This window comes from Harmonia axyridis, chromosome 3 (genome assembly GCF_914767665.1).
Source record: "Harmonia axyridis chromosome 3, icHarAxyr1.1, whole genome shotgun sequence".
NCBI classification, from domain to species: Eukaryota; Metazoa; Arthropoda; class Insecta; order Coleoptera; family Coccinellidae; genus Harmonia; species Harmonia axyridis.
In genome coordinates, this window is record NC_059503.1 from 1733872 (window position 1) to 1757949 (window position 24078).

At 33.8% G+C, this 24078-nt stretch overlaps 1 protein-coding gene across 1 annotated transcript in view; it reads right to left on the reverse strand.

The window, feature by feature from the left end:
- LOC123676330 (homeobox protein B-H1-like) overlaps positions 1-6247 on the reverse strand; it is a 44599-nt gene extending 38352 nt beyond the window's left edge. Inside the window, exon 1 of the mRNA XM_045612178.1 lies at positions 5774-6247. Coding sequence (XP_045468134.1) covers positions 5774-5999 — 226 coding nt within the window. The 5' untranslated portion in view covers positions 6000-6247. The remainder of the gene's footprint in view (positions 1-5773) is intronic.
- Positions 6248-24078: the final 17831 nt, after the last annotated feature.

Genomic DNA, 24078 nt, shown 5'->3' on the forward strand with positions numbered 1-24078 from the left:
CCAATATATTTCATAGGAATGTGAGAAAACTACTAATAAAGTCACACTGGCCAATACTTCAGTCTCTCGGCACTCGAGTAATCCCCTTATTTAGTCTAAGCGCACCCGAGATTGCAAAAATATATGCCGTGCGACGCGTGCATATCAAGCTCAAATAATATCAAGTAGCTTGATATCAAGTCAAGCAATAAATATCTAAAATCAAGTCAAGTCAAGCTCGAGTACGTAATTTTCCACGAGCTTGATTTTCAAGTCAGGTAGTTGGTTAAAATATCAAGCTACTTTGCTTGATGAATCCCTAGTTACTGCCTAAACTAGTTGGTAAAATGTTGAATATAAGAAGAGTGAAATTGTATTGAATTAAAAAAATTGTTTGACTTTTGAAAAATAGATTACTTAATATAGAAACTGTTCTCCAATACCACATATAAGAAACAATAGACCGACAATACCGCCTAATCAATCGTCGATTTAACAGCTAATGATCTCGAGTAGAAAGTTATCAAACACGACAAACAATAAAGGCCCGGCTACACGTAGATAAAAATCAATTTCCACTGGACACATACGCGTAAATATTGAATGAGGGAGCTGTAAACACGTTGTTTGTGTTAGATGAATTACCGAAACCGTACAACCCACAGAAAACAACGTCCGAGCCCTTATGTAAGGTTCCGTTAAAGGTAACATTCGCGTGTCATGATATACCATTATAACCGAATCAAATATTTACCCTCATAATGGTGGTCTTTTACTCGATGTTGATCGAAATCATCGCGAACAGCTTTAATCGAATGCTGAATAACTCATGAACTCATGATTTGTGGTTGTTTTCTACCTGATATTTTATGTGGGCCTTTGGGGAATAAAGCAATCAGAGAAATCATTTTGATTTTTTTTTAGATATTTTATCTAACTTAATTATACCTACATACAAACATTGGGCTGAGGATTATTTGATTTTTATCTTTATCATTATCTCATTTTTTTATTTAGGGATTCATCAAGCCAAGTAGCTTGACATTTCAACCAACTACTTGACTTGAAAATAAAGCTCGTGAAAAATTATATACTTGAGCTTGACTTGACTTGATTTTAGATATTTATTGCTTGATTTGATATCAAGCTACTTGATATTACTTGAGTTTGATATGCACGCGTCGTACGGCATATATTTCTGCAATCTCGTGTGCGCTTAGACTTAATAAGGGGATTCCTCGAGTGCCGAGAGACTGAAGCATTCGCCTGTGTGACTTTATTAGTAGTTTTCTCACATTTCTATGAAATCTATGAGTAGATTTTGGTAGTTTCAGAAATATCTTTCCAAACTTGGCCAAGGATTTCTTATGAACGCCAGCATCTTCAGCTCCTGTTGAAAAACAATTTTCCAGAGCTGTGTGTTAGGCGACAGATCTATAAGATGTCTCATGTTTCTTAGATCCTGGATGAAAAATAATGAAATCAAACAAAGCCTGTAGGTTTCTCAATATTAAGAAACTTAATTTTTTTATTATTTTTCATTTTGTTAGGATTTATAGGGATTTAATTATATTTCTATTTCCAAAAAGTTGATAGTTTTGGTTCTTTTATACAATAAATTGAATGAATAAAAGTGTTTTTTGCAAGATTTCTTCTCATTTCATTAATTAAAAACTACGAAATATAAAATAGCAGAATTAGAAAATGATACGATATGAAAATTCCGAGTGAAATGATTCTTTATTTCATCATCAAACTTTTCTTCATTATATTCTACAAAATGTTGATTACATAGATTTTCCTTATTATTTCAACGAAAATCGATGAAATTCCGCCAGTGATATCAACTATAATTATTATCATAGTATCGAATCTTTTTTTTACTGTTATTTATCTCATTGTTGTATTTTTTTTAGCTTTTTCATTATCAACATATGAACAATAACGTATTTATTCGTTCTTTTCATCCTTACAATTTCAAACGAAATTAAGTCTGCTCGTTAAAAACAATCGTTTTCTCGTGAAAACCCCCCTTTAGACCGAACCGTAAATTCAGCCATTTGGAATCTCCGAAAAAACCTAGATATTCTCTAATTACATGATAAATTACGGCGATAGCTGTTTTTTGTGGCCCACACGAGCTGCTCAGAATGGAACAAAAGTAATTGTTACAATTCCCTAGGCTCTAATAGCGTAATACCGTGTCCAGCGCAAATAATTTAAATTGTTCAACTTCCGTGTAAAAGAGCTTATTATTTTTTCGTTAATTACACACACACAGGTTCTCTCTCTATGCCTCGGCCAAATGAAATCTGGAAATGGCTACATCGACATGCTTTACGCTAATGACGTTAACGACCTGTCAAGAGCTTTTGTACCGCTACTCGCAAATTTTAAGTTTATTGAAACCTTGAGCGTGCCCTAACTGCCATTGTGTTTTTTTTTTCTATGCAGAATATTCGACATGTCCAATAAAAGTTTATTGTTCTACTTTCGTTATTGTTTCTTTTTATGTATCATGAAATATCTGAACTCGTTTCCCAATTTTGAATGCAGAATTTAGATCACGGGTCCTTAATATTTTTCAAATGGAAAAAAGCCTCTATGCATGAAAATTCTCTCATTAGAAGGGCACAGAGCTTAGAAGAGTTTTTTAGATAATATTTTCATTTTCTTTTTTGATGAAAAAGCTGAATTTTCGCATATATTAATTTTTTTAATTACCTACCTTATGTCACACAAAATTTTAGCAAGATCTAGCAAAAAATTTCTGAGATATCTATAATGTGAGTTATTCAAACTATGTAATTTTCCTGATGAATTATGGACTTTGGAATGCCTCTTGTTTCTTAGGAGCTCCAATTTCCATACCTAGCATATTTACAGTATCTAGCAGTTGCTAGATACTGTAAATATACTAGATACCTATGGAAATTTCAATCAGGTGCGTCTGGGAGGTTCAAGGGGGAATTTTAAAACAAATTGCTCATACCTCAAATCTTACAATTCTGGGGCGACGTTTCTATGCATAATGAGAAATTTTAAAATATTTTTTAATCGAAAAAGAGAGGAGAGGAGAACGTTTTTTCTTTTGAAAAATGCATTAATTTATCGAAATAACGCATCGAAAAATTTGATCTGAAAAAGAGAGGAGTATGTTTTTTTCATTGAATGGTTTGTCGAAAAAGCGCCTCGAAATTTTTTCATACTGAAGTAGCAAAATTCGTTGAAAACTTTAGCCATAAAATTCCCAGTTTGAGGCGCACCTGACTAAAATTATTCAAGTATGTTCATAGTAGTAGTGAAAACTCCTAAATTCTAAATAAAAGATATTTGAACTTTTTCAAAATATTCGATCCTAGAACTTATTCTGAGAAACCCTGTATACCTACTTAAAATAATTGAAATAATAGTCTGAAGATATCGGCGTAACTCACCTCAACAGCTCAAATTTTTTATGTATGTCACTATTTTTTTAATTTTGCTTTTACTGAACAATTTTAACTCTTATTTTTGTAGTGAATTTCACTAATTTCAAAGCAATGTTGAAGCGCGTATCGTTCTATTTTCAGTAATAGCATAGTTTTTACTTGTTAAATGTCAAAAGATGATTTCTTTCCAGTTAGCGGGCTACTCAAAATGAAACCTGTTATTATAAAACCTTATATTGAACTATTAAAACCTTATATTTAACTGCCTTTCAACAGACTCCTTTTGAACAAAATCAAGAGAATCAATATTCAATACCATCCAAACAGATCGATTACATAGCCAACATCCTCCATTCCAATAACACGAAATTGTCTATGGGTGATGAACCTGCCGGTATCGACGGTCATTCCATAGCTCTTCCTGATGCCGTAAAACGCCAATTTTCGAGCCAATAAAGACGGAGAGCTCATGAATAAAATGATTGGTGCGGTTATATTCAATCTGCGCGCCATTAAACCTAAGGATAATCCCTGCAGAACCCATAAACCATGAAATTTCCCATGCTCTTCAAAACATCGAATCGCTTTGGTAATTACAGAGGAGGGATCGATCTTCAATAGTACTAATGGGCGCAAACAAAGAAGAAAATTTGAATAACAGCGTTTGCAACTAATACGATATTCGTGATAACAGGCAGTTTTCCTCGACTCGGAGTGTATTAGGAAATTTACATACAGAGTTGGATTGTTCACCGTCATTTCTTGTAATAGAGCCCCTCAATTATCATCCGGTGCAGGTTAGAGCCATTGTGATGGGTTCCCACACGCTATGTCTTCAACCGTGATTTTTTTCCTGGTCAAACATAACGCTTTTTGGGTTCCAACGTTTTATTTACGAGATCGATTACCATTGCAGATGGTTCTGTTGTTGATGTAGAAGAGGCCAATTAATGATGTTCTTTTGGCGGAAATAATTGTTAATTTGGTCTTTATTGGGTCTACATAAGAAAGTAACGCCTGGGATTAAATTATACCATTTCCGTTTAGAACTGTTTGGGTGCAAAGAAGTGTGAGAGGAATATTTAGCTGAATTCAGATTTTATCTTTCGTTTTAGATGCGTTGAGATTTCTACTTATCGAGGTGTTGGTTTTTAATGGTTTTATTGGTATTGTTGCTTTGTTTTCTCTTCATATCCTCTCATCAGTTTCAATAGCTACTCATTTTTTTTTCGAAATCACAAATTTACACTTTCATATTTTCGTGATGGACCAATAGTGTTTTTAGAAAATCAATCTCAAATTTCTACTGGAAATATTCAGATTTCAGATAAATTTTGATGGATGAAACCAAACAATCAATTAAAAAAATAGATTATAATTCCCGGAAATATAAGATAAAATCATTGAAACGATAGGTATTCTGTAGGCAGACAGCCTTTACCAACAATTTAGTAATCTGATTGATCTTGAGGAGTGCTTTATACGTTTTGCAAAAAGGAGTGATTGGCATCTTCGAAAGATGTTGCTTGCTGCTAGCTTAAGCGTAAAATAGGTATGCTAATTTAATGGAGGTTATATTTTTTTCCAAATCAAACGATTTTGTAGGTTCTTTAGTAGAAATAGTAAAGAAAGTTCAAAGTTGTTTAAAAAAATAATAAAAAACAAAAGATATAGAAGTTTGATAGTCAATCTTATGCTTTGATTTTGGGAACTGTTATGAAGAGAAGCTACAGAAAATGTTCGAAGAGTAACAGCCAATGTGAAACGATACGAAACAATGTCAAATGAATTATTTTCGAATGATCTGAAGAATATGCAACAAGAAGTTATCACCATAACAATCAATGTACGGAAAACAGAATTTGGTGATGAAAGTATGTTATAATTATTTTCCTAAGCTGTGTTATTCAATACCTTGTGATTTATTTCTTTAGGGATGTGTTAAGTTACAAGTTTATGCTGATAATCCAACAACAACTGAGCAATTAAGAATCAGCCTTTAAGGTACTATTGATGAAATACAGTCAAATTTATATGAAGAATTGCGTTGATAATTTTGTCAACGCGTTGACAAGTCGTGGTGGTCATTTGAATTATATTATTTCCCACACATAGAGGCAAAATGCCACCTTTCAAATGAAAAAATATCTCATTGAATAAATCATATGTTTCTAACAGCATTTCAAACGCTGCATGGAGACCAAAAGGTTCAACCAGTTCATTTTGAATTCTTGCAAACTCTTCTTAAACTTTGCCCTGAAGACAAACAAGAACATCTGATAGAATAATTCGGTAAGAAGAAAAAATAAATTCTGAAGCATTTATCTCTTCCCAAAGGCTCAAAATAGACCATGCACCCTTACCGTTAGAGCAGATGCTGGAGGTGTCCGGATGTCCAGAACTATCTGTATCGCTGTCCCCATGGTTAGGATTGGAGTGCAGCGACAGATCCCTAGGTCCGGGACTCGGCGATCTACCCCTCAGTATAGCACCACCATCCGAAGAACCGTTCAGAATGTCTGTTATCATAAAACGTGACCTTGTCGTTGCCGTCTGCGACATAGCGCGCGTCTCGTCTTGTACGGTCATACCAGCCACCGAACCTGGCACCTTCTCGCTAACACCCAACACTTTGGACAAGAGACAAGACGGTCAGAGCTCTCAAGCGCACCAATAAGTCCCACAGGTCACAAACAGATCGTCCAATAACGCAGAGTTCAAGCGCGACAACGAATAACACAACGCATAGGTTGCCGGATGAACGCATACGCTGTAACGCTTGTCGCTGTGGCCTTCCTATCGAGCCCGCTAGACGTTAACTTGTAAACTAACCTAAAAGGCCCGTCGCACGTAGGAGCGCGGGCTGTAAATCAGCCATATTGACTGCCCCACCACCGCGGCTCTCCCCTCCAGGCCCTCGATGCCAATCGCCGGTGCGGAACGGTAATTGGTTGTCCAATGGTGTAAAGATTTCGGGCGAGGCGTTGTTCGGGTACTCAGTAACGCTTATTTTATGGGCTGGACTCCGAGCCAGATTTCGCCCGATATACTCTGTTAGAAAACAATTTCGTCCAGCGACTTCTCCTCATTGGTTATATAATGGGGTATCTTTCATCTGAATAATACCTGCTCTTACCGCCTTGTTTCCAACCTATTAGTTTTCTCATTAGTTTCCCTCGTAGCGAAATGAATTCCATATTTATTGAGTGCCGAGCTGCTCGGTGTAGCCTTATCTTTCATCTTTTCCGGCTGATTGTAGAATAGGTCGATTGTTTGGAAACGTTGCTTTTTCGGAGTCCTTTGTGGTGGTAGGAGGCGATTTGTTCTGATGGGCTTCAATGGGTCTGATGACCTCCTGTAAGACCCTTGCGATGGTATCGGGTATATTGTGTTTGTTCTGATTTTGGTGATTATCAGTTTGGTCTAATTAGGATTGAAACTACCTCATGGGCAATAAGATAGATGACCTTTGAAATTTTGTTGATTATTTCTGATAATTGATGTCTAGATTAAATCAGAATATTAGATATACCTATATGTCAGTGGTTGCTTGTCTTATGAGGCAGGTGAACCAGTGCCTCACCAAATGATTTGAAGGCGGCTTCTAAAAATAGATTTGAGGCATGCCTCTATCCGAAGTTGTCCCTTTGAGGATGCTAAAGAGAAACTGCAATTATTCTGCACTATTCGGGAAGCGAGAAATCGGGTTAGTTTTCGCTTTGTTGTGATTTGTTTAGTCTCTTGTAAGTTTTTCTCCGTGTTAGTGTGAACATTTTTCGATAAAATTTTTCAATTTGTTAATCGACTCAATTACAACCAGAAGGCTTAGTGATTTTGTAAGTAATTCTCTTTAAAAATCAGAAACATTTCTCCAGTCGTTTCTATGATAATTATAGGTAATTGAAGAAGTGAAGGGACCTTTTCCAGATCTGAGTACCTAAATGTCTTGTTACTATGGGTATGGTAGAAAAATCAAATCGAAAAGTACTACTGGCTTATACTGACAGTATAACTTTGAATAAATTGTTTTGGTTGCCGTGCATTTGCATTATTCAACTTTGACACAAATGATAAAATAGTTATAGAGGGTGGCTTTTTGAATTTAATGTATAATTTCATCTGATTTGCCATAGTTTTTACGAGTTTCTTGAAATCATGCATATGAAATATGTGTACCGACATGATATTTCACGACAACTCTTCATCAATTCTTGTAGTTATTATCAATTCCACATAATTTCAAATTAGAAGGTGGTCACACGAAAAAACCTAGTCGCACCAGTCGTACCTAATTCCAAAACCATAATTTATATTCAAATTTCCACATTTTTCGTTGCGTAAACCTTCAAAACTTCACCCGACCATGTAGGTGGTAATTATTGAAATTTATGTAACCCTAAACGACGTTCAGATAGCTCGAGGACGAATTCAAATTCACGAATTCGAAAAAATACCATTTCGATGGTAATTAGTCTCATTAACCGACTAAACTGAATACGATATTTCCGAATATGAATGGGCACATTAACAATAGAACAAACGGGTACCTACGGGTCGTTTTTAAGTAACAGAAAATTCGTCAAATTGATGCTTACGATATTCTAATTTTCGGTGAGCCTCAGGGATGCGTTATTGTCCCGAAAATTTTCGGTTCGCTACGAAAATTCATTTATTTGGGTGGAATTATCTCGGCGACCATCTGCAAAAAGTTTATAATAGGGATTTTTTTACTTTCGCGTTTTTCTAATGGAATAATTCCACGAAAACGAGCTATGGCTGAGTCACGGTTCGTAAACTCCACTAATTGAGGCATTTAATTCCGAACCTTTGTTATATAAACACAATATTGCCTAATTTTTATGAATATGATCCATTCTAGTCGGTCTGGATGCTTATCTAGTAGATAATTAAAACATGCTAAAGTGTCATACTTCTGTTGATTTAGAATTGTAATTAAAAAACGGGAAATATTTATACAACCGGCTCTTTCGAATCGGTTATGTATATTCAACACGTACTATAAAGCGTAATTGTTTATAGACGGAAGCTTATTATGAAACAGAAACAATGGCCGAGAGCTTGTTTTTCACTTTTAATAACTCTTTGCACTTGAGAGATCCACTTAGATAATTAATTGGCAGTAAAACAAAATGAATGGGTTGTTGATAAATTAATGTGAAAATATCCCGTGAAGACAATTGCTTGATTTTCTAGAAGTTTTTGGGCTCGTTATTCACAACAATTTTCTTTTATAATTGGTTTCATATATCGTTGAAACTTGTAATAACCTATTAGTTGCGTATGTCTTCGAGTCTTGATGCAATCTCAATTATAGTAGAATAAGTCTAGAAATTAGCTAGACAATGTCCAGTCAAACTACATCCAGGTTCTTTTAATGAAGAAATCCAGATCCCTATGATGTCAACCAACAATGGAAATTATGGATGAACAATAACAATGTAGTTCTTAGTTAAAAATTAGTCTTAGGCAAATTCACTTAAAATTTGTCTTGTCCAAATTACACAACATACAGTGACTTTTTGTGTATGTAATGGTCTATCAGCAGTTACATGAGGATTTTTCATTGCCCCATATGCGACAATTTCGCTTGTTTACATAGCCAACGAGTGAAAAATGTGCTTCGTCGCTGAAGAAAATTTGATGAGAAAAATTTTTATCCAAACGTTGCTGTTCAAGCACCCAATCAGCATATTTTCTACACATTTCATGGTCAACTGGCTTTATTTCTTGGTCACCTGGCTTTATTTCTTGGGTCAACTGAACCTTATAGGGGTGGAGATGCAAAAACCGCTACAGCGTGCCGTAAAAGAGGTCCAAATGTTGTGCGCGCCGTGTAATGGATAAACTTGGATCTACAGAAGCACATAAAAGATTCATATCAATAAACGGCTCACCTTTACTGAACATATGACTCTTCGGATGACAGTTATGTTGACATATGTCAACAACAGCAGGGCTGTTAAATCCGGAACGCGACATGGATAACCAAGTTCCTCAAAATGGATAATTCATAAAGAAAATCATTGACGTCAACTGAAAGAAGGAATCATCACAATATGACTCAGATTACAAAGGTTGGGTGCAAGGGAGATGTTCAAAACTAAAATTATAGAATAAACAGTGAACAAAATTTTCAGAGAACCTCCTGATAAAACAGCTATAAAACTGATTAAAAAATCCGATTCTTCTTTTTCCTGTACGATGATTCAGATGATATTTATCTCGAATCAATTCATTTCTCTTCCCTCGCATTGGTTATATTCTCGAAGAATGGGGACAGAGATTCAGCTGAGTACTATAAAAATTATGTTCCGATAAAAAGCTCGATATCCCTGTCATTATAGAACAGGAAATCCTCAATGGCTTATTTTCCCACTACGTGTAGCATTGTCATGAGTGTTTTCTTATCTCCGGATCAGCAATTTGGTGTCACCCCATATTTCGAATGGTAATTAAGTTGAAATACGAATTATGATGACCAGAATGGATAATACTCCTTGTTTCTCGAAAGAGGGGGGTGCTTTGGTATCAGATCAGATGGATCAATAGCAATCAGAATGATTTATTGTTGACCGTTATCAATTCAGTGATTTTGGAGAAGCCTTTTTTCAAATATATCATTTTTGATAGAAAAAAATTGCATGATTTGAATTATAAGAAGTAGGAGGTCTTTTTGATTTTTTTCAGAGTTCTCAAAAACATGATCTTTAATTCATTAATTGATTTAAACAGATGGTTTTGTTTTCTAACGGGTGTTTTTTTCGAGTTATATAACTTTAAGTGGGCATTACTGTTCAAGATGGCTACCGATTCAACAGCTGTCAAGTGATTTATTCCCAGTTTGGTTTGGCAATTTATCATGAATAGACTCACGCCTGAACAACGCTTGCAAATAGTGCAATTTCATTTCGAAAATAATGATTCTGTGCGGAATACGTATCGCGCACTACGTCCATTTTATTTTGTTTAGCGATGAAGCGCACTTCTGGTTGAATGGCTACGTCAACAAACAAAACTGCCGCATTTGGAGTGAAGCTAATCCTCAAGTGTATGTCGAAACACCGTTACATCCAGAAAAACTGACTGGTGCGCTTTATGGGCTGATGGAATCATTGGTCCGTACTTCTTCAAAAACGATGATGGCCAGAACGTTACAGTCAATGGTGATCGGTATAGAGCCATGATTACTAACTTTTTCATTCCTGAACTGAACAACCATGATGTCCAGGAGCTGTGGTTCCAACAAGACGGCGCAACATGTCACACAGTTCGTGCCACAATCGATTTATTGAAATACACGTTTGGTGACCGCCTAATTTCACGTTTTGGACCTGTGAATTGGCCTCCAAGATCTTGTGATTTAACACCGCTGGACTACTTCTGTTGGGCTATGTAAAGTCATTGGTCTATGCGGATAAGCCACAAACCCTTGACCATTTGGAAGACAACATTCGCCGTGTTATTGCCGATATACGGTCACAAATGTTGTAAAAAGTAATCGAAAATTGGACGTCCAGATTGGACTACATCCGAGCCAGCCGTGGCGGTCATATGCGAGAAATCATATTTAAAATGTAATGCCACAAGATTATCTTGCGGATAAATAAAATTCATGTCAATCGAATAATCCATCGTTGTTTTATTGCAATTCAAAGTTCTATAGCTCTAAAAAAAAACACCCTTTATAAAATGAACGCCACGATACCTTCCGCAATACAAGTGAGAAGCTATTCATACCAAAAATAAACATCGAATATATAAGTGCTCATTTTGGCCAACTACCAGGCGAAAGTCTAGATAGGGCAAGATTTATCAGACACTTCACCCTACAGTTTTGGGGGCCACTTCGTATATGTGTGTGTGTTCGGTTAACGTGGAGATCTAGATAAGGCCACTGCAGAGGAAACCGTGCTCTGTGAACCGGCTAGTCAGTGTTTAGTCTATCGTGCCGGGAAGAAGAAGATAAAATCTCAACGGGTAGAATTGAAACACAACTGTCGTGTAGAACCGCACCACAGGGTGATTTCCTTAATTGTTTCACAGGTTATCCAAATTGACTCTGACCAATTCTGGTTTTTTCAGGAATAAATGAAAGCGGGATATGTGTCGAAAGATTTTGTTGATTTTGAAGCAAGAGTTCAATTTTTTTATATAAACATGCTGGCTTTATGAATACCTCAACCTTATTATCGTCGTGAGTACTCTAAAGAAAACTGACAGATCTGATCGACATGTGTGGACACCTTTAAGAAATAATTTTTTCGTTTGAGGCCTTTTTTGGCTCGAAATTCTAAAATTCGTTTGAGATTGCTAAACTATATAATACTGGAATATGTAAAAAGTTTCTCACTTTGTCAGTTTATTCCTTTTCGTATTCTTCTTTCAAAAAGGAGGAGACATGTTGAGTTTCGATGACGTATTTTCTTTCTTCCCATACTCTCTCCAAAATAAAATCCCAACAGAAAATGATCAGTCACAATTCAAGACTTCTGCTCCAATATAATACAAATATCAATCAGCTCTCACTTCTGAAAATAATAAATAGTTATAATAATTTTTTCAAAACTCAATCATCAAAAATTCATGAAGATAAACTTGCTTTTCGCCGAAAAAAACTTAAATATTTACCTAGAAATGGGCCACAGTGAATTCTGTGCTTTTAGGATGCGCACAGATATGAAATTTGACAATTAATTAATTCTATTGCAATTTTTATACAGATTTAATCCAAATGATCAACAATTCGAGTTAAATTTTCTAATTTCATATAGTAGGTATAGAATAACCATGAAAGTAGGCAATAATATAAATCAACAAAATTTAAAATCTTATTCTACATTCCCAAGCTATTTTTACCTCAAAAATAAGAGAGAAAAGTAACCGAAAAATATAATAAGAACAAATTATGACACGAGTGATATGACAAGAATCAGTAATACTTACATTTTTGTTCGAAAATCCTCTTCAAATTACCATAATTACAAGCAATAACTCAGATATATTGTCATTCGAAACTGAAACACCATGAAGTGAAACGAAAATCAGCTCGGATATCAAACTTCTAGATCACTTCAAATTTCAACTAGCGAAAACAGCATCTGATCAGGAGATGCGCGAAAGGGTCGAAAATAAAATACCTCCAAGGCACTCTGATAAACAGGTGGCAAATTCGAATGTAATTTTCTTCAACGTGTATCTCATCTCGAATGATTCATCGTTCGGGAATTATTAACATACAAATGGATAATATTTGGAAAGAATAGTTATTTATAATACAAGTGCAGAAGGCATTGATATTCTTCCACGAGTTCAAAATTCAAAAACGAGCCACGAAGTGGCGAGTTTTGGAATGAACGAGTGGTAGAATGAGCCTTCTGTACGAGTATTATACATTATTTTCTCTAATTCATTGCATTTTCATTGAAATTAATGAAATATTTCCATAAATATATTTTAGTGATTTTTGCATTGAAAAATATTGGTTGGCAGAACTGATTTCTTCAAGGCAAATTGATGAATTGACAGATAAAGCCGTGGCGGAAAGTTCGGAGTACCAACATAGAATAATAAAATATAACCATGAAAACTGTGCGTTTCTGATATATTCTCGCACGATTTTGTTCTACAAGATGTGGAAGAATGAACGGAATAACCACAGAATTAGAGAAAAGGCACTTTTCACATGAGTTAGGAACAATATTTTTCCTAATAGCGTAAATGAAACACTTTCCCGGAGAGTTTTCTTGATACCGACTGACGTTATAAGAAATTATATTTTTGTGCGCTCAGCCGCATAGAGAAACGTTTGGATTTTATGATTGGCGCATAGAGACATGCCAAAATTTTATGATTTATGCGATTCTTTAATAATTGATTAAAAATATTAGGAAATAGTTATTTATAATACAAGTGCAGAAGGCATTGATATTCTTCCACGAGTTCAAAATTCAATTGAAAGAACGAGTGGTAGAATGATCCTTCTGTATACGAGTATTATACATTATTTTCTCTAATTCATTGCATTTTTATTGAAATTAATGAAATATTTCCATAAATATCATTTAGTGATTTTCGCATTGAAAAATATTGGTTGGCAGAACTGATTTCTTTAAGGCAAATTGATGAATTGACAGATAAAGCCCTGGCGGAAAGTTCGGGGTACCAACATATAACAATAAAATATAACCATGAAAACTGTGCGTTTCTGATATATTCTCGCACGATTTTGTTCTACAAGATGTGGAAGAATGAACGGAATAACCACAGAATTAGAGAAAATATTGTTCCTAACTCATGTGGAAAGTGCCTTTTCTTTCCAAATATTATCCATTTGTATGTTTATAGTTCCCGAACGATGAATCATCGAGATGAGACACATGTTGAAGTTATTGCTTGTAATTATGGAAATTTGAAGAGGATTTTCGAACAAAAATGTAAGTAAGTATTACTGATTCTTGTCATATCACTCGTGTCATTATTTGATCTTATTTTATTTTTCGGTTACTTTTCTCTCTTATTTTTGAGTTGAAAAAAGCTTGGGAATGTCGAATATGAATGTTCATTCTGTTGATTTATATTATTGCCTTCTTTCATGGTTATTTAACAGTACCTATACTATATGAAATTAGAAAATCTTACTCGAATAATTTATATTAAATCTGTATAATCTAAGTATATATAAAACCGCTTGCACATATACGTCAAACTTTAAACGTAAAATCACAGCCCAAACGGGACCATCTAGAGCAAAAATGACAAGAATAAGACCCCCCTCAAAATCGTCTGGAGATCCCGGGAAAAATCCCAAACCTTCGATTCTCCCCGCGGTTTTCGAGTATACGGGGTGTTTCGGATCATTTTGACATTTCAAGTCCCATATTTCTGTGGTATCTGTGGACAATTTGGCTGTCAGTGTCATGTTAATAATAAATATTCCATTTCGATATATGAAAGTTCTTGAAAAAGTTTGCAGTTTCCAAAATTGTTATTCAATATTTAAATAAATGCCGACAGATAAAATGCAAAGTTTTCGGCGAATCGAAAATTCGATAGATATTTGTCAAAATTTGGAAATGAACATTGATATCATCGAATGCATTTTCCTCAATTCAGGTTTGTTTTAAGTGTTTGTATCATTCAATTGGATATGAATGTTACTTTATTTCAGGAATTTTTCGTTTATTTTCCACAAACTATAAAACTACATTCTCTTTTGTGAGAATTTGAATCTATTGCGACAGAAGATGGAACTACAAAAGAGAACAGAAGCTTCATCTGATCATGTATTAAACAGATAGAAAAACTCCTTATAGATAATTCACAATTGGCTTTATTACTGGAAAAAGAGCCAAGTTAGTCAGATGACATTCAAAAATTTCCATGTGTTTTTGGAATATCTAAAATATACACTTTTACGACTGAAGAGTGCAAAAATATAAGTTACCTATCAGTTTTTGAAAAATTTGAGTGCAGTGCTGTTGAATTTATAATGAAGAAATCAAATCGTTGTGAAATCTTTCATACGAATAATTTCAACCATATATACCCTGTTATATTATCATAATATTATTTGTCGTTCAACTGAAACCTTGGAAATTAAGAGACTCTCAAACTTATAACCTGATTTCTCAAAAAGGTTCTACCTAGATATTAAATTTGCTTATGAGGTAACATAAGCCATGGGTATTCGAAAGGCAAGTCTATTCATTCTGTCTCTTTTCAGGTTGTTCATTTATAGCTATACTATATACATATATAAAATCAGTTCAAATTTTTCACTTGAATTACTAGTCAAAATGTTACAACAGAAATAAAATTTGAAGGATCATTCAGTATATGAAGAATTTTGACATGGCAGTTACTTTCGAAATTGGTATAAATTTTCCAGCAATTCAATGTAGGTATAAAATACTTTATACTTGCATCTTGAAATGAATTTTGCACTTTTTCAGTGTTCAATAATGAGATAATTATTAAATTGACTCAAGAGATTAACAGAGTATGCTTTATCAGGATTAGTTAATACTGCTAAAGACGTTAATAAACCTATTAATTTCTTATATGGTTCATCATTACAACTCTCTTTTGTTGAATCAAATTTCAATTAAGTTTTCAAAGGAGTTTTCATATGTTTACAATTAGACATGCTGAATTATTGCAATACATACTTGAAGAATATAAACAATTACTATACTACCTTTTTCATAATTTCTAGTGATATTCATCCCTAAACATTTTTAGCTTTCCCTGAATTCTTTATGATGAAATTATCACTTAAATACTCTATCAGATATATTCATTCAGAATTAACATTTGTTAAAACAAAAAAGTCAACCACGTACAATGCAACAACAGTTAGCAAGTTATTTTTTGATTTTATGTGAATACAATGCTCAATTGTTGATCTTTTTTAACTAATATCTGTCAAAATTTCATTTACTATATATATTTCCCTGTTCAATTTACTTCTGAGTGAAACCCAGAGCTACAAGCTTGCTCTATAACGTAACGAACCATCACGATTAAGCTTTAATTCAGCTGTCCTCCACTGAATCAGAATTATCTAGTGAAATTTCTATATCATCTCTTATCTATGATAACTACATCTCGACTGGTATTAATGAAATTGTTACCTGTATCCCTTTGATCATTCACCAGAACCCACAAAAATCATTTTTGTCCATATACCTTCAAGAAATATGGAACAGAAAAGTATGCAAAATTCATCGATACAATTTTCAGACTTTAAAAACGCCTTAGTTCTTCAGGAATGTCCAATTGGTCTTTCAATATTATAAATTATGGAAAATAACCTACTATTAACCAAATTTTTAGATTTCAAAAGGTGTCCTTCCTTGTATTTCTTAATAAATTATGAAATAGAAGAATAATTTGTTGCTCAACTGAAAAAAGTATTGATGAACCTCGGAAATGAGGGACTTCTAATAACCTGATTTCTCAAAGATGTTACTGATATGATTACGATTGCTTGTGAGGCAACATTAGCCATGGGTTTTTGAAAGGTAGATCTATTCATTCTTCCCCTTTTTAGTTTATTATAGCTATACTGAATATTCCTAAAACAAAATTTCACTGTAGGTCTTTTCATAGATCTTATCGAATGATTATGTAAATTCAATATTTGTCAAAACTGAAAATAAACATTGAATGCAGTTTCTTTTTCAGGTAGTATTTCTATTGACTGATAATAACTCTCACATTTTGATTATGCATTTTTCCCAAATTTTTCAAAGAAGAAAGGAATTGCCATTTCTAGAGAAATGAGAATTTCAGATTTCAAAATGTCTAATTACTACTTCAAATATATATACACCCTATATAATTGTTGATCAAATATTGTGTATTTCTTTACAAATTAGTTAATAATTTGAAGCTTTAATCTCAATTTTCAGACTTGAATTGGTCCAACATCTCTAGATACTTCTAATTGATATTCGACAAATAAATATCCTGTATAATTATTCATCCAAACGAAAATAATCCATCTTCTGAAAAGAAAAACAATGTTTACTATATAGAATTAATTTTAATAATGATTCAAAAGTGATGAAATTTTGCAGACTTACTTATTTTGGATCTTAGATCACGAATCCCCTTTCATAAATTCCTTAATCCAGCTAGTTTTTTTTTTATTTGGGAAATTGGCCTAATGAAGGTGAGGTTATCCACATTAATAGCTAGTTTTCTTGTATTTTATTAACTGATTCTCGTAAGAAATGATTAATTAATCATATTTCAAGCTTTCCCTGAAATAAAAATGCCTTTTTTTCGTCAAAATCGATGGTTTTATCCATTGTTTATATATGGCGGCGGCCATCATGTTTAATACGTAAAGTCTGTCAGATGCAGCGTTGCCAGGTCGACAAGCCTAAAATATCGTACCGCGTGTTTAAAATCATCGTATTTTATCGTACATATTATCGTATCCCACTGATTTTTATCGTACACATTCGAAATAAAGGAAATTTTTGCGAGAATATGACAATTTGTGGAAAAGGATGAAAAAACAAGCAATGTATAATGTATCGATTAAGTAATATATTTTTTATTTAGACAAAACGGTTAATGAATAATTAATTAATTATCAGACAAGATCAGAGAACCTGTATTTTCCTATTCACAGATTGTCGGTATTTTCACTTTATTCAGAATACACCTTATTCTAATGTCTCTTATGGTTAAATTTTACTTTATGAATAGGATAGATAGTAGAGATGCGTACAGATTCGAAAATAAAACAAGAAATTTTTTAAGGAAATCGTGAAAGAATGGATCGAATTTTACTTATAACATCGTGAAAATTGTTTCTGTTATTTTTGTGTTTTTTTTTTTTTTAAATTACTCATTTTCATACAAGTTCTTTTCCCAAATAACTTAGAATATTGCAAAAAACATGCAATCGTCGACAAAGATGTAAAGGAAACCGAATAAACAATACCCAAATACAAAATTCTTTGAATATGGGTGTTCGAGGTACTAGATACGTTTCGAAATTGAATCTGAAATACTAATGAAAAATAATAATAAAAAAAATGAAAAATTTTTCGGAAATAATTCAAGGATCCTATTATTTAATGATACCTATACATATACTTAGGGTTGAAGTTTGTAAGTACGATTTCAAGTAACAAATTTATTTTGATAATTATATTTGACTTCAATAGTCTTTCTGAATTAAAATTAATGAATTTATTTAACATGCATTGTCATGTATTTCTTTTTCATATTAATTCAATTAAATATCTCTAGTGTGCTTTTTTGCAGATACGCCCTTTTCAATTGAAATAGCAGTATATTTTTGATGGTCTTTGTTATGTGCTTTCAACAATTGAACATTTGCTCCCATATCCACATATTATAAAATAATATGAATCTAAATACTTGAATTGATTGGAAATACGAAGAAATATCTTCGTAAAAATTCTCTATGAAATAAGGGTCATCAAAAAAACGATTTTGTTGTGTGAAATGAATATATTCAAATCTGAAATATTCAGCCACTCAAATATGTCAATGAAATACCTGTTACAAACAATTTTTTTTCACTAAATAGAATACCAAATATGAGATAATGGTATATTTTCAACTGAAGTTTGAACACCATCTGTTTTTAATGAGGCACCTACCCTTCGGATATTCCATGATTCTTTGTATTTATTTTCAACCGACAGCCAGAAAAGAAATTTTATGATTTTATTATGTTTAAGTAGGTTCGTTCTTCTAGATCCACGTAGAACGTAGAACCCCAATGAACTATGAATTGATTCATCGGAACATTCTAAAGTCTAGACTTTCCCAACCGTTTCGGTTAGATTTTTTAAAACTACTAAAATCTACCAAATGATTTCTTCCTACTAAAAACTTCATGAAAATGCGAAAAATATACTAAAAAAGAAAATTTCTACTAAATCTGGCCATACTCAGTTTAATTATATTTTTAGTATCTATGGAAATTTCAACTCAAATGATAGGTACACTGAAATGATCGTACAAAACGCTATTATCGTACATGCGGTATCGTACATAGTACCGATCAGCAAATTATCGTACAAAACGATAATTATCGTACGAACGGCAACGCTGGTCAGATGCGAAATAATCTGCAACGTTGCCTGTATGCCAGATCTTCTTGATGGGATCGGTTTTTTACTTGGTGGAAATTCATATTAATAGATTGTTTGAGATTATGACGTATTATAAAACTGTATGGAAACTCATAATTTTCGCACAGCTATTCGAGCAGAAAATTCGGCAAGTTTATTTTCGAAATGAATAAATGGTAGTTCATATGGTGTTATTCTGGTTTTTTCGATATTGACATCGAATTCAGTATAGTCCTCCTGAACATATACAGGGACATTGATGATGACGAGGACGCTGTGATTACAAGGTTTTCAAGGGGTTCACAGACCAAATTAGATTTTGTGTTATACTTGCCAATTGTCTTCTTTTTTTTTCATATGAAACAATAGATTTACTATTTTTTTTTTAATTTCTACCTGAATGGCTAAAACCGTGATAAGTAAATAAATATATTATAATATAACAAATACATAAGCGTACACATTTTTTGAGGCTTTATTGTAAAACACTGGTTATACATTTATGATTCGAAATATTGCCCATCGCTGGTCACTATACTTTCTCACATCTTTCGGGCAGCGTACGAATTGAAAAAACTGGTCATCTTTTGAAGCGATCCACGAATCGATCCAAGTTTTTAATTCTTCATAAGATAGGAAGTGCTGGTCAGCCAGGCTGTGTGCTATTGATCGAAACAAGTGATAATCCGAGGAAGCAACGTCTGGAGAATACGTCAGGTGGGGTAGGAATTCCCATTTCAACTCTTTCAAGTATATCTTGACTTTCGCAACATGGAGTCGAGCATTGTCATGCAATAGAATCCATTCATCTACTCTCTCGTCGTATTGCGGCGGTTTGTCTCTCAATGCTCAACACAAACGCATTGATTGCGTTCGATAACGATCGCCTGTGATCGTTTCAGTCGGTTTTAACAACTCATAATACACTACACCGAGCTGGCCCCACCAAATACTGAGCATGACCTTAGAACCGAGAATATTCGGTTTAGCCGTCGACGTGGAAGCATGGCCGGGATATCCACATGATCTTATGTGCTTGGGACTATCGTAATGAACCCGTTTTTCGTCTCCAGTCCCAATCCGATGCAGAAATTCCTTCCGTCTTTGCCTCGAAAGCAGCTGTTCACAAACAAACAAACTCCGTTCAAACACCTCCCGGCTTCAACTCGTACGGCACCCACTTTTCTTGTTTCTGAATCATTCCTATGACTTTCAGGCGTTTTGAAATGGCTTGTAGGCTTAATGATCCTGTCAATTATTGTTGCGTTTGAAATGAGTCTTGATCAAGTATTGCCTCCAATTCTGCATCTTCAAAAACCTTCTCTCTTCCACCGCGATGCTGGTCTTCGACATCAAAATCACCATTCTTGAAGCGTTGAAACCACTCTCGGCACGTTCTTTCACTAATAGCGGCCTCACCATAGGTATTTGAGAGCATTCGATGAGCCTCAGCCGCAGATTTATTCATATTTCAGTAGAAAATTAAAACCTCCCTCAAATGACGAGAATTTGACTCGTAAGCTGACATGGATAATCGTGAATAACTTTATGATGCAGACACAAATCGACTAACATGTCGATGGCGTTATGTTCACAAATAACTAAACTTATTGTATGACATCTACGATATATTTATTTCGACTATCACTTACCGTTACAGCCAGCTATTGCCCAACGGCAGGAGCAAAGTTGTAGGCCTAAATCTAATATTTCGGAATATGACATTGTTCAGCTAAAATATTTTCGAAGTTCAGGCGCTTCCGGTTATATAAGAATTAAAAAATTTTTTTTTTCATTTTATGTCTCAGATATTATCGAGATTTCCATTCTCAATTACTCTTTGCTAAAATTATTGTGTTAGTCCTCATAGTTTTCAAAATATCAAGGAAAAACCGTAAAAAAGAGAGAATTTCCTTAGTCACAATTACCTGAATTATTTTTACTGTGAATATCCTATGCCTATGTCAATTCACTTTCTCAAACTAAAATGATGTTGGAACATCGTGCATATCTTGAATTTGAGAAATATCATCACAGGGTGCCAAAAATTGTAAACAAAATTTGATCATAACTTTCGATTTTCAAATCAGAACCCTATTTTTTTGTGATTTCGCTGGATTCTACGGTAAAAAATAAGGGTAGTGTCCAAACGTGATTATGCTCTCAAATTCAATAATTCAAGAGTTATTTGAGATTTTATGAATTTATGTTATACGTAGGGTCAATTTTATTCGATCTGTTTCCAGACAGACTAGCAATAATACTCTATGACCATAGAAATTTAAATATCTAATTACTTTACATGTGACAGGTATTTTCATTATCAAAGCTTCACTAATTTGATTTCACGAATTGTATTTCCGATATTCAAATGACAAAATTCTGGATATACTTTTCTCTAATTATGTGGCAAATCAGTTCTTTCCGGCACATTTTGTGGAACAAAATAGACTGGAACGGATTTATCTATTATTTGTCAAATTTGTGATACAGAAAACTGTTCTACCAACCAACATTTTTCAATGCAAAAATCACTAATAGATATTTATGGAAATTTCCGTCAATTTCAATAAAAAGGCAGTGAATTCGGGAACATAATGTTTAAAACTCGTACAGAAGGCTCATTCTACCACTCGGTCATTTTGAACTCTTGGAAGAATAACAATAAGTTCTGCACTTGTATTATAAATATCTTATTCCATATTCACGATGAATGCATTAGAATTATTGGTAGAACTCATCAAATTTTAAATCAGAAATTTCCTCATCTTCTTGAAAGGATGTTGCATACTTCATGAATATCCATTATACTGGATGGAGTACCTACCTAGAAGAAAAAAACCTCTACCTACCAAATGAAATAAAATCATGCAGGACTCCTGTGTGCCAATTCTATTGATATGAAAAAGCGGTAGAATACATTTTATGAATTCAGGAAAAAATCAGCGTGGTGATGAAAAGGGAGTAACAGAAAGTTTGAAACATCCTTCCGAATTATCTTCTCGTCAATTGGTGATAAATGTGGATATTTCTGATTGAATGCTCGACAAGTTCTCGAAACAATTCTGTTACATTCACCGTGGATATGGAATAGATCCAGAATTTCATTATTTGAATAACGGGGATTCATATCGTCAAATTATAATCTACTAGATTCAATAATGAGTACACCTGTCACTTTGAAATAATTGAATATTTGAAACGCACTCTAGAAACAGATTGAATGAAATTGACCCTACGTATAACATAAATTCATAAAATCTGGAATAACTCTTGAATTATTGAATTTGAGAGCATAATCATGTTTGAACACTACCCTTATTTTTACCGTAGAATTCAACGAAATCACAAAAAAATAGGGTTCTGTTTTGAAAATCGAAAGTTATGATCAAATTTTGTTCACAATTTTTAGCACAATATTTGAAACACCCTGTGATGATATTTTTCAAATTCAAGATATGCACGATATTCCAACATCATTCTAGTTTGTGAAAATGAATTGAGTACACGCATACGATATTCACAGTGAAAATAATTCACGTGATAGTGACTATGGAAATTCTCTCTTTTTTACGTTTTTTTCTTAATATTTTGAAAACTATGAGAACTAACGCAATAATTTTAGCAAAGAGTATTTGAGAATGGAAATCTTGATAATATCTGAAACATAAAATGAAAACAAATATTTTTTTCGAAGAATTTTTTTTTAATTCTTGTATAACCGGAAGTGCCAGAACTTCTAAAATATTTTAGCTGAATAGGGCATCATGAACAATGTCATATTCTGAATTTTCAGATTTCAAATCGGCCCCGTTCTCCAGAAACGTCTAATAGGCCTTCGAACTTGGAACACCCTGTATAAATATTCATATAAATATCTAAATATAAATATTTTTGAGAGGTTAAGCTCGATATCGGTGTAATCTGGGATTTGGTACCATAGAAAAACTCGAAACCCTTAACGGCGAACCCCCTCAAACTTAAGGCTAGGACCGCCCTTGATTTGTCGTCATGGAAAGTTATTTGCATCAAATATTTTCATGTGAGCAAGGGCGAAATGGTATGTTCTAGGAAAAAAGTCATATAGAATTCTACCCTAGAATCAGCATAGGATACCGAGTGAATCGTCTAAAATCAGCTAACGATACAAGGTTTCCGAAAAAAATCTTTTATTTTCTAGAGGGATACCCAGTGAAGGATCTACCGGCATAGTGACGGGGTCCAAGGGGCGGAGCCCCTTCGGCGAGCAGAGCGAGTAATTGCAATAGAATTCATCTCCGAATGTTGTCAGATTTCATATCTGTGCGCATCCTATTGAAAGCACAGAATTCATTGTGGCCCATTTCTTGGCAAATATTAAAGTTTTTTCGGCGAATAGCAAGTAGGTATTTCTTCATGAATTTTGATGATTGAGTTTCGAAAAAAAAAATTATAACTATTTATTATTTTCAGAAGTAAGAGCTGATGGATATTTGTATTATATTGGAGCAAAAGTCTTGAATTGTGACTGATCATTTTCTGTTGGGATTTTATTTTTGAGAGAGTATGGGAAGAAAGAAAATACGTCATCGAAACTCAACATGTCTCCTCCTTTTTGAAAAAAGAATACGGAAAGGAATAAAATGACAAAGTAAGAAACTTTTAACATATTCCAGTATTATATAGGTTAGCAATCTCAAACGAATTTTAGAATTTCCAGCCGAAAAAGGCCTCAAACGAAAAAATCATTTCTTAAAGGTGTCCACACCTGTCGATCAGAACTGTCAGTTTTTTTTTCAGAGTACTCACGACGATAATAAGGTTGAGGTATTCATAAGGCCAGCATGTTTATATCGAAAAATTGAACTCTTGCTTCAAAATCCACAAAATCTTTCGACATATATCTCGCTTTCATTCATGGCTTTTTTCGCACAAATTTGGAAAAGTACTTCTTTCCAAATGACAAGTTTTATGATTTTAGAGGAACCACAACCATAGAAAATGCAATAACTCGATTTTGACACAAAATGGCCCAAATATCTGCA